Consider the following 12,152-nt stretch of genomic DNA (forward strand, 5'->3'; position numbering starts at 1 on the left):
CAAAGATTAAATGAAAAGAAAGTACGTAAAGGACCCGGAACAGCACCCCGCACGACGCAGACTCTCCCTAACGGGGGGCTGCCGCTGGGAAGAAGCTACAGCCACTTGCCTGGGCACCTCACCTGCCAGACTGCAGCCTAGGGACAAAGGGCCTCTGGAAAGCCAGAGGGAGCCACGAAGTCCTTGTATGAAAGCGTGCGGTACGGAGGAGCGGCAGCAGGTGTACACAGAAAGGTGCTGCGGACTCCTGCAGTTTGCCAACAGTTACCTGATGGCTGACCTCCTCTACACTCGCGCCATTTATTTACTCAGCAAATCGTTTTCACAGAGTGGCCAAGAGTAACCCAGTTTCCAATTCAGACAAGCCCAGTGATGGGGTTGCGTTTTGCATGAAATGTGGATGGGCCACGAATGGCATCAGAGCTGGGGAGAAAGGAACTCGATGAGGGAAGAAGGGGCCCAGAGTGGGCTGTGTGCGGGGCAGGCTGGGATCAGAAGTGGGATGGAAGCTCCCTGGATGCCATCTAGAGCTCACAGACTCCCTTCTGCCCTCAGCCTGCGGCCACGGGGTCTACACACTGGTCAGTAAGGCCAGCCAGGGGCACTGTGGGCTCTGGGCTGCATGTCGGTGATGGGGGGGCGCAGGCAAGGTTACATGACGTTGGATCTAGGAAAGCCCCTGTCACAATGCAGGCCCACCCCACCGCACAGAGAGAATGAATGAGTTTCACAGAGGTCCAGTGGCAGGCAGCCCTTGTGCCTGGTCATGTGGCCAGTAAGTGGTCAGGCAAGGACCCAATACCAGTCTGACTCCAGGTCTTGGCTCTTTCCACTGCATCCATGGCCTCCCGTGCAGAGAAAAGCGTATTAGAGTGGAGTGGAGTGCCAGTGCCCACCCCACTCACTCACACATATACGCACACGCATCACAAGTCACGTCCTTCAGGGCTAGTAGAGCTCTGGAATCTGTGGGAAAATTTATATAAGTGAGGGTTTCTTTTAAGGATACCTCTGTAAAGCTGTTAGACACATAATTTTATGAATATAAAGATATCAGAAGTTTCATGTTTAAGCCCCCGCTGGGTTTTTCACTAGGTTGGTAGGTTCAAGACCAAGTTATTTTCAGGGCCTTAGTGTTAAGTAATGTCACACATGGGGCCCCATGGGAGGCGAGGTCCAGTGCCTGCCTCAGCCACTCCAGCTTCTCCTCTCCTCCGTGCTGGAGGGCCCCATCAGTGGCAGAAGGGAGGCAGATGGTGGCTGGCTGCCCAGACTTTCCCACCCGGCAAAGGCCCAGCCCCACAGGGACTCAGGCAGGCCCTCCCCGCAACTCCCCAGCACCCCTACATCCCCCGGACAGGCCCATCCCAACATCAGCAGGGCCAGAGCAAGGGCATGGAGGGAGGCCCTCAGGCCTGCCCCTCTCTCTTCCCACTCCCAGCTCCATCCTGCACTCCAAAGGGGTCTTGTGTGTGGGCATGTCAGCCCACATGTCCAACTTCTGTCCATGCCCAGCCACGAACAGCCATGTTGTCACTGCCCCTCTAGTCGATGTGCGGCCTAAACTGGAACACCACCTCCCTCTGCGCTGACATGCACGCTCTCCAACACACACAGAGAAGAAGAAAGCGAGGTGCACAACGATGTGACCTCTACCATGGTGGACCTTCTGAGTCCTGAGTCATGAGACATATTACCCACTAAACATCAATGTAAATTTAAACTCATCTTTAAGGAAACCAGCAGCAACCTGAACAAATGTTTCTGATGAAACGTCATGAGAAAAAAAGGCAGGTACAAAACTATGCAATTTCCACTCCTATGACATGTCTGCAAGAGGCAATCCACAGAGACAGAAGGTAGACCAGTGGTGCCAGGGGCTGGGGGATGGGGATGGGCAGTGACTGCTTAACGGGCACAGTGCTTCCCTTTGGGGTGATGAAAATGTTTTGAATTAGATGGTGATGATGGTTGTACGACATTGTGACTGTACTAAAAGCCACTGAATTGCACTTTTGCAATTAAAATGGTCAAAACGGTGAATTTTAAGGGGTGTGAATTTTACCTCAATTAAAAACCGAAAATGAACTAAATGCCTAAAAAGGGCTAGGCTTGAGTTTTTGGAATATTCGTATATGGAACTCTTCTTAGTTTCTCAACTCCTGCCAGTCCACTGTGCGTGGATGCCCCACAGCAGAAACTCTGGTAGAAATGTAGAATGACGATGCAAAGCCAGGTGAAAAGCCAGCTTCGGTTGCGCCCCCGAGGTAGTAAACACATCTTCCCTCACGCTCGGCCTCTCCCAGGGTATCACATACGACTGCCAGGAGGAAAACAAGAATCTGTGTCCATAAAAAACGGAATGCCTGCTGTTAATTGTTCATAGAAAAAAGGCCTGAAGAGAAACACACCAGCATCTTGAGAGAGAACATCCAAAGGTTAGGATAGTGGGTGAAATGGCTTCCCCGATGTTCAAAATTAAAAATACATTTTATAGTTAAAAAAGAGGGGCAACTCAAATGTCTAAAAATGAGGGAGAGGCTGCGTGGGATATGTGGAGCCATGGGACGCACGCTCTTCACTACTAAACAGAAGTGTGCAGGTTGTCACCTGCTGCCATCACAAGAAGCTCTTGATACGCTGTTTGTTAAGTAGAAAAAGCAGGTTACAAAAGAATATGGAGGCCGTGACCCCGTTCTGTTTAAAAGGTAAGGTATAAAAGGACATACGCTGACAGGGTCGAGCTGTTCTCTCCTAGGGCCTAGCGATTATGAGTCTTTCTTTTTCCTTTTTTTGCTAATTTCTATTGTCAACTCCCCTACCCGTTTTTCCCTACAATATACATGTAATGCTTCTGCAATAAAATAAAAATTTCTTTTTATTGTAAGAATGTTGTGTGTGGCTATAGATTGATTCTCAAGGCTCCGCTGAGGACAATGAAAATGGCTGAGTCTCAAGTCCAGACCCCTACCAGAGAAGATATTCTAAATAAGACATCGGGAAGCAGCGGGTCAGAATTTATCTTGCACAGCCCAGGCCCCATCTCCCACCGTCCACCTTCCAAACGCTCGGGGCCACACTGACCTACTCGCCATTTCCCATGGCTCCTCTGTGCCTCTGGACCCACTGCTGCCTTTGCCTTGAATGTCCTTCCGCTAACCCTCTCTCACAAACTTCCGCTTACCCCTTAAGACGCGACGCTCAATTTCCTCATCAGAGCACCTTTCATTGCCACTCAAAAAGAAGGTGTTTTGTCACCACCTTCAACGCAGCACACAGGCATGTGACTCAGTGTATTCTCATTACTCGATTAGAGCCCTGGGTTTAATGATTTGGAGGACACTCAGCACACGGCGTTCTATCGGCTTCTGGGGTGGGCCTGAGTCCTCTTCCCACCAGAAGGCTGGCAGGTGGCCTGAGAAGGCCTTCAGAGGGCTTCTCTACCCACCTGAGAGGGTCTGAGTTCAACTGAAAAGCCAACCCCGGTCTCTTCACAAAGGACAGAGGTCTCCATAGAAGATGCATATCTAAAGAATGGATTTGAGGACTTGCTGAAGACAAGTGACAAGAGGCCCCGCCACCACCCAGTGAGTGCCAGGCTGCTCTTCCTCCATCTACAGGTGACACTTCCAGCCTGGGTGGGGTGGGCACTGTGCCAGCCCCGAGGGCATGAGATGAAATGAGGCCGCCTCGACCTTCCAAGGGCTTCCAAGGCTGGGGAGACAGGCTCCGAGGAGCTGCATGGGGGAGGCGAGGGGCCGCACAGCAGGAGCAGAGACTCGGGTCAAAGCCTGGTTCTGCCACCAAACAGGCCTGTGACTGGAGAAGTTGTGGCTTCTCGAGACCGCGAATCCCTCTTATTGAAAACCCCCATCTTGGCTTCTGCAGCCTCCTCAGAGCCTTGCACGGCACCCAGAACTCACTTAACTCTCAGGGACAAAGAGGGTGTTCTCTAGAAGAAAGCTGTTTGGGTCACTCTGTGATTTCAAAGATGCCCCATGGTACAAGGTGGCACATGCTAAGACCAAACGGATGGATCAGACATCCACGCCCCGGGCTTCTAAGGGAGCAGGCACTCTGGCTCAAGAAACCAAGAAAAGCCTCTGGGAAGAGCTGGGCTCTATTCTCAGGGACAGAAAACGCCTCCCAAGAGAGAAAGCCATGGAAACCGGCAGCCGAATGGCTCCTGGATGAGGCCCATGCAGCCAGTGGGGAGTGCAGCTCTAGCTGGGAACGCCACAGGACAGGCAAGACATGCCAGCCCTCCCCGCCCCAGAGGAAGGGTTCTCCCAAGAAGCCCGAGAAGCCCGAGCACTTCCGGAGGCCAGCACCAGGCCCTTTGTTGGCTTCAGCCCCTGGGGAAAGGAGGAACATGCCCACCCTCTCCCTCAGCTCAGAATGGCTTTCAAAGGTCCAGGGCAGACCGTGGTCCATGGGGAAAGGGAAACCCGAGGAGACGAAGGAAGATCCCGGGCCTCTAGTCACCACCCTGACTCAAGCAGCTTCCTCCTGGTCCCACTGGTTATACCTGGTCGGCAGGGAGCAGTGGGACCTGCCTCCCCAGCCCCACCCAGAGCCCTGCTGCCAGGCTCAGAGCAGCAGGTCAGCTGCTCAGCACAGGTGCGGCCACACCTGAGTGCCCTCAACTGGCTTCACCCAACCCAACAGCTTCCCACCGGCATTTGGACATGGAACCTGATCTTTCACAGGCAGGGGAGTCGGTGACTGGAGCCTTCCTGGTTTCCAGTCCCAGCTGAGCCCCCGGGGACTGCCCCCGACTCTGCTCGTAACGCCACACACAGTGCCCTCTTCATACCTCGAGGCCGTCCCTGCCCGGGAAGAAGTTCCATCCATGGGTGAGTCTGGGCACCAGGTGCCCCCCTGTCCGCGGGGCATCAGGCAGTCTGCAGCCAGGGACACTATCTGGAACTGACCTTCTCAGGGTGGGCTCGTCCCTCGGAGATGAGTACATGCACCCCATGGGCTCTCACTCCCAGCTCCAGAACTTAAGGAAAAAGGCAGGTTACAGCTCTCTCCTGGAAACAGGCAGGGGGCCAGTGACTGGGAAGTGGGGTTCCATCCATCCTCTCCGCGGGGCTGGCAGGGCCAGCAAACCAGGCTGTGAACTCAGAGTGCTCCAGCCAGCCCAGGCCTCTCAGAACCTCGGCCGGGCCCCAGCCTGCATCCGTCCCCAGGAGCCTGAGAACGCGGCAACATCTGGCGGTCCCAGCAGGGAGGAATCAGGACTCAAGGCTGAAACCTCCCGTGAGCCTCTGCGTTTGGGCACACACCCCTCCTCCTGCTGCTGTATGGACCAAGGGAAGGAGAAAACCTTTCCAACCCCGACTCGGGTCTCCTTGGTAACTGTTTATATGACAGCACTTTCTCCCCACATCCTCCCTCTTTCCCATAAAAAAAAAAAAAGGAAGTCATGTCCGCTGAATAAAGCTCTCTAGACACTCAAAGGCAGTTGTGCAGGTTGCTATGGCAGGGCCGTTTCTCCATAAAGGAAGCCAGATTGATCCCGCTGCCAGGGCGCCTCAGGATCATATTAAATTAGATCTGGTTCCCGTCTTCGTCCCCACAAAAGAACTGTGCGCAATAGCGCCTAAGACACGGGGTCTTGGCCGATGTCACCCGGGAGTGCAGTGTGCACAGCTCGCCCTCCCATCACGCGGTGGGAAGGTGCTCACGCGTTTCCTCTGAAGGAGCATCCTCCTAAGAACCCAAGGACAGCCCGCCCATCGGAAGGGGCAGCGCTGGCCAGGCTCGGGCCCAGAGACCATGCGGCTCCCGAAAGGAGCACAAAAGCTTCCAATTAGGGCTCTCCACTCCTAAATTGGGAGCAGGAGCCTGCGTGTGAGGAGGACGAAAGGGAGGGTGGCCTGCAGCCCTGAGTCATCTGGATAGAGATGAACCAAGAGGTCCTGGTGTGATTCATTTTGTCTCCAGTCCCAGGCAAAACTCAGAAGGAGTTCTGAAAACTGCAACAACTCAAATTTAATTTCCTGCACAGCAGAACTGATTTCTTCTGGGACTTTCTCCCATCCTTGGGGACACATGGGGCAGCTGCTTTTGAGTGGCCCCCTTCCAGAGCCTGGTGTGTGTGGGGGCCAAGTTCTCCAACCCCAGGGTAACAGGCAGCCACCATCAGAGAGGGGCTAAGAGCTGAGAAACGCTGTGGGATGGCCGCAGAGCTGGGCAGCAGGCTGGCTGGAACAGGATAGGGTTCGGCTTTGAGTATTCTACCATGGGAAAATGGCTCCACGAAGTGGACCCAGATTTCTCCACCATGGGCAAAGCAGCCCCAGAGCCTCATGGCAGAAAGTCGATGGTTTGGAAGAGCTGCCTTTGTTAAAAACAATCTGGTTCGCTTGAGCTTAAATAAAAAATAGCAGCTATCTCCACAGACAGGGGCCAAGAACAGAAAACTAGCCGTGACAGACTTATAAGAGACTTATAAGATTGATTAATTAACTGCAATGCATGGGTCTTGTTTAGATCCTGAATTTTTTAAAAACTGTTAAAAAAACTGTATCAGTCAGGGAACTATGACCAAATGCTAACTGAGTATCTGATGCTACTGCAGCTCTCTGCTGACTTTCAGGAGTCTGAGGATGGCCGTGTGTTATGTTTAAAAAGAGGAATCCTTAAATTTTACAGGACTGAAATATTTCTAGATGTTCATAATTTCATAGGAGATATTTCCAATTTCCTATGAAATGATATGATTTCTGAGTATGGCTTTCAGATAATCCAGCAGCAGTGGGGAGGGGAGGGGAACAAGACTGGCCAGAAGTGCATAATGTTAAAACTGGATGATGGGTGCAATGAGTTCACTCTCCTATTTATGTTTTGGTGTTTATTTGAAACGTTCCATAATAAAAAGCTTTATTTTGCTTTAAAGTACTCTCAGGCACCAGAAGTGAAGCAGGGTGCAGTGAAGGCCCCCAGTGCTTCCCAGGGTGGACAGGCATCATGTGCGTGTGGCAGAGGAGAGGCACGGTGGCCTGTGCCGGCTGGGCGGGACGGGGGCAGGCCCGGTTGAGCAGGGTGGCCACTGCTCGGGTCCAGCCACTGCTGGCAGGCATCACTGTGGGCCCGGTGTGGCCAGATCCTCTGATTCTTTTCAAAAGAGGCTGTAAGTCTGGGTTTTTATGTGAAATTGACAGCCCTTTCAATGTTCTAATTAGAAAACTTTAAAATACTGTGTAAGCCAAACGCAGCCCGTGGGCCAGTTTGCCCTAGAGGCAGCCTCACATACAGATCGAGCATTTATTAATCCAACAGCCATTCCCTGGGGAGCTTCACTCTGACAAGCTCTGCACCAAGCTAGGGACCCAGGCGGGAACGGGCCCGCGCTCTGCTCTATAGGAGGCAGAAATACAAAGAATTTCCCACTCAACGAGAGAGGTGCTCCGCGCAGAGTGTCATCACATGCGGGGACACAGAGGAGTCCTGGAGCTCCAGACTCCTGTGGGAGCCATCATTCCCCCAGGGCTCCCTTAGATCAGAAGCTGCCCTGGTGAGGAATGCTCTGTCCAGAGGCACAAGCTGAGTGAAGGCTGGGGCGAGGGGCGGGGAGCCAGGTGGATATGAAAGAGCCACTTTTAAAACTATTATTAAGAGAATGTGCTGCTTGTAACTGCTCCCCCTTCACAAGTCTTTAATTGCTGTCACACACAGTTCAAAAGACTTCCCCTGGGCGATAAAACCATGCTTGTAGATTAGAAGGCTCAATGTTGTAAGATGCCAACTAATGTACAGATTTGACCAATCCCAGATAAAATCCCAACAGGTTCTGTAAAATTGGTTTGGTTTTGGTGGACACTGACAAGCTGATTCTAAAAGCGATAAGGAAATGTCAAGGGCCCCCAAAAGCCCAGAGAATCTTAAAAGAGAACAAAGTGACAAATAAAGATGGCAAGTAATAGGATATATTGGAGTATATGAGGAAGCCATTTTGTGTAAACCTAATTCGGCCTGACCTTGTCTTTCCAAAAGGGGCTGACCAAGGCCGTTGAGCATGCATTGTATATCTGCTTTAGAGATTCCCTATGGCAAGAGCAAAGACCCTTGAGATAAAGGTGCAACTTCTCTCCCCCTCCCAACACTGGCATCCCCTTAAAGACCAAGCATCTTTCTTTAGGCTGGAAACCGATTGCAGCCCTCATCTGTGACCGCCCAGCCCGAGGCAACACACCTGCCACCCCACGGTGTTCACTGAGACAGCAGACCTATCTGCCGTTTCCATCAATCGCTGTGCTGACAGAGCAGCCTCGTGACTAGTGTAAAAGGGACATTTCAATCATATGTGAAACATACTCTTTGAGAGTATATAACCACCCTGTATACCCCTACTTCTTTGGAGTGCTCTGTTCCTTTGTGGAAAGACTCTCCCGGGTTTAATCCTCAGATTTAAACTCAGAATAAACTCACCCAAATTTTCATTTATAGATTGGTCATGGATTATTTTCGTTGACAAAAGCTGTAGGACTTAGCCCACCAGGTGTCAAGTCAAGAGTTACTATAAAATCATAGAACAGTGTGGGAATGGTGAAAGGACAGTAAACAGATCGATAGTACAGAATAGAGTCTAGACATCGACTCCCTTATATATAGTCACCTGATTCATATCAAGTGACACTGAAGTGCAGTGGGGAAAGCGTGACCTTTTTCAATAAATGGTGCTGGGCTGAGGGGATAAAGAAAAAAAATGAGTTCTGAAGCACCTCACACCATTCGCCAATGCCAAATCCATTTCAGCTGGGTGGCAGAGCTAAGTTTAAAAGCTACAACCATGAAGCTTTCAGAAGAAAACATAGAACTTCTTCATGACCTTAAGATAAATATAGATTTCTTAAACTGGAGACAAAACCATCAACTGTAAAGGTTAAGGTCAACCAAAAAGTTGCAAATTGGACTAAGTTTAAGTCAAGTAAACTTCTGATCATCAAAAGACACTATTTAGGGAGTAAAAAGGCAAGCTCCAGAAGGGAGATGATATTTGCAATGCATTAATCTAACAAAGGACTCGGATCATAAAAAACCCTGACAAATCAACAAGGCCGGGAGATAACCCAACAGAGAAAAGGGGGCAGACCCTCACAAAAGATCTCTAAATGGCCAATGAGCATACAAAAAGGTCCTTGGTCATCAGAGAAATGCAAATTAAAACAGGATACCCTTGGAATGACTAAAATAAAAAAGTTGACAGAAATAAGCCTTAGTGAGGATGGGAAGCAACCGAAACCCCCTGTGCTCCAAGGGAGCTGCACACGAGCCTGCCCAAGGACCCCCCATTCCACTTCACAGCAAATACCTAACAGAAATACACCCACATGCGAACCAAAACACACATTCTAGAATGTTCACTGCAGTACCGTTCGTAATAGTACTCCAGGCTGGAAACAATCTAACCATCCGTGACCATCAGGATAAGTAAATCATGGTTTGTTCACACAACGGAATGCTATGCAGCAATGAGAAGGAACACGCGACTACACACAACATGGGGAACCCCCAGAATACACGTTCTAGGACAGACAACACTCTCGCATGTCACGAGAAGTCAGGACAGTGGTGATGGGGGCAGTGTGACCGGAGGGGGCCGAGGGGCTGTCTGTTGACCTGGGTGCTGGTTACGTGTGTAGGTTCATTTTGTGACATAATCAAACCGTGCGCTTATGATTGTGGACTCTTCCGTTTGCGTGTTACATCCTTCAGTAAAAAGTTTATGAGCAGCGTGGAGGCCTTCTAGAACGGGCCTGCCCTCTGAGCCTCCTAGTCTCTTGCTCCTCATCTCTCCAGGTCAGCCCTGAGGTCCAGAGACAAGGGAAGGGGTGGTAAGTGGCTTAACCCTGCTAACCACAGCTCACGCTCAGCCTTAAAAAAAATTAAGAAAAATGTCACTGTCTTCCTAACAGCCTCGATCTCTCTTTTCTTAGGTCGCCCCCATCCCCTGCTGCTTGCAAAGGGTCCAAATCTCTTAAATTTGGGTTTCGCTCCACTCCCTTGCCCCACATAGAGCAATCCTCCAGTTCCACGTGCTAAGTCTCCCGCCCCTCCCCAGACCTGCTCCCGAGCCTGTGTGCCTTACTCGGGCTCTCCTTCAACTGTCCAGGTTCAACTGTCCAGTCCTCCAGGCCCAACCAGGCCCCAGGTCCCATCAACAGGGCTTCACTGTCCTCGGCCCTCAGGACTCTCCTCTCAGGCTGCATCATCTCTCTCTGGACCACTTCCTGGAACACCCACTTAACCTGTCTCCTGCCTCCTGACAACCCTTGATCAATCCCCATGCAGCCCACACGGGGCCCTTTTGAAACCGGGGTCTGATCATTTTGTTGCTCTACAGAACATCCTCCAATCGCGCTCCAACTTGCCTTTTCCTCACCCCCGGCCCCACCCCATGCTGAACACACACCCTGAGCTGCAAGTGCGCCAGGAAGGAGAGTCCGGGCAAAGTCTGCTCGGACTGCCCTATCAAACCCTCTCCCACCCTCACCCCGGAGGGCAAAGACCATCTTGAGTGTCCTCCTGGACTGATGCTCATCTGGGCCCAGAGAGCAAGCTCCAGGCTCTAGGACGCTGTCTCTAAAAGGGTCCACAGGTGGCACCTTTGTCAGCCACTCACGGCCAGTGGCAGCAGAGACAGCACCCGAGCTCCTGAGGTTCTGGAAGCCAAATCTAGATTGGTAGCGGGGGCCCTGGAGGCCAGCACACCTGGGGAGAGTCACCTGTGCACACAGGGGCTCCTTCCGGATCCCCTTGCCTAGAAGACCTGACTCGGGGGACTGCAGATGTTTCCTGGGCCTCTCTGCTATTCAAAGTGCGTGCTGGTCAGACTACAGTTGGTCCTGTTGGTTTGGTTTTTTTAAAAAAAATCCATGGCCGAGGGTTCGGACACAGTGTCCCAGGTGGCTAAGGCGCTAAAGGCCTTACAACACCAGTTCTAGAAGCCACCAGAAGTCCTGGTGAGAATTCCTGACACAGCCCAGGATCACCTGTGGAGCCCACACTGAGCCCTAGCGTTCCCCTCTGACCTGGTGGGTAGGGGACGTTCTGGGCTGTGGCAGGAATGACCTGTGCTCACTGGAAATCTAAGCGGTCAGGGACACTGACGTGGGACTTACAGTGGGAGGGCCAGGTCTGGCTGTATCAGCTCTGAGTCGCAGTTCTTTCATCTATGAAATAGGGACAGTAACGACATCTTAAGAGACTGAGGCAAAGTGGGGAAAGCGTGGGTTGTGGAGATGGAAGATCTGGCTTCAAAAGCTGGCCCTGCTACATACAAGTTAGGTGGCCTCGGGCAAACCCCTCAGTCACAAACGCCTCAGTTTCCTCATCTTCAAAATGGGGTAATAACGTCTTCTTGAAGTGCTCTGGTAAGAGACTGGAGATGATACTAATAATCAGGATGAAAGTAATAATCCATACCACTTCAGGGCTCAGCAGGCACCAGGCCCTGGGCAAAGAGCTCTGCGACGGATTAGGTCATTTAACTTTTAAGGCCCTATGAAGTTAGTACTGTTATTATCTCCAATTTACAGTTGAGGGCACAGACTTCAAAAGATTAAGTAACGGCAAATGTCACACAGCTAAAACGTGGTGGAGTCAGGATCCAAATCTCAGTCAGCCAGCTTTAGGGCCGGAACTTAATCTCTGCAGTGTAAATGTCGCCTGTACAGTGTGGCTGTCACCCCCGCCACAGCACGTCTTCACCACGAGATGACGAGGATGAGGAGGGGCTTGCAGGGTGTAGGACACCACGCTGTTAAAAGGTTATGATTATGAGGAGGGAAATACATTTTCTGCATCCTGGCAAAGAGAAACCATCAGAAGCCACAAAATACAAGTGCTCCCACGTCTAGGAGTTTCGTGTTAAGTCCATCCTGCAAGGCCAGAGAGGTGACAGGGAAAGGGCGGCTGCACACGCTCCCACAGCACACGCAGTCCTCGCTCAGGGCGGGAGTGGGGGACACCTGCATTTGACAGCTGAGGAAACCCAGGGCCACTGTGAACTGAGACCTGACTGGCGCCCTTATCTTGAGTCCCACACTTTTGCACCAAAAAACACATTCCCAACCAGAAATGCCCCTATCGGATCAGCCTGCTGGAACAGGCTGGACTCCAGCTCACCTGCCCGTCCTCCC

The 12,152-nt window shown here is 51.6% G+C and overlaps 1 protein-coding gene across 17 annotated transcripts in view; it reads right to left on the reverse strand.

Moving 5' to 3' along the window:
* The window catches only part of POR (cytochrome p450 oxidoreductase), a 92,178-nt gene that overhangs the window by 13,638 nt on the left and 66,388 nt on the right, over positions 1–12,152 (reverse strand). Inside the window, exon 1 of one of the 17 annotated variants that reach the window (XM_070230585.1) lies at positions 4,817–5,720. In XM_070230585.1, the coding sequence (XP_070086686.1) occupies positions 4,817–4,896 (80 nt within the window). In that variant the 5' untranslated portion in view covers positions 4,897–5,720. 17 annotated transcript variants of the gene reach the window in all.

Source organism: Equus caballus, chromosome 13 (assembly GCF_041296265.1).
Source record: "Equus caballus isolate H_3958 breed thoroughbred chromosome 13, TB-T2T, whole genome shotgun sequence".
Lineage (NCBI taxonomy): Eukaryota > Metazoa > Chordata > Mammalia > Perissodactyla > Equidae > Equus > Equus caballus.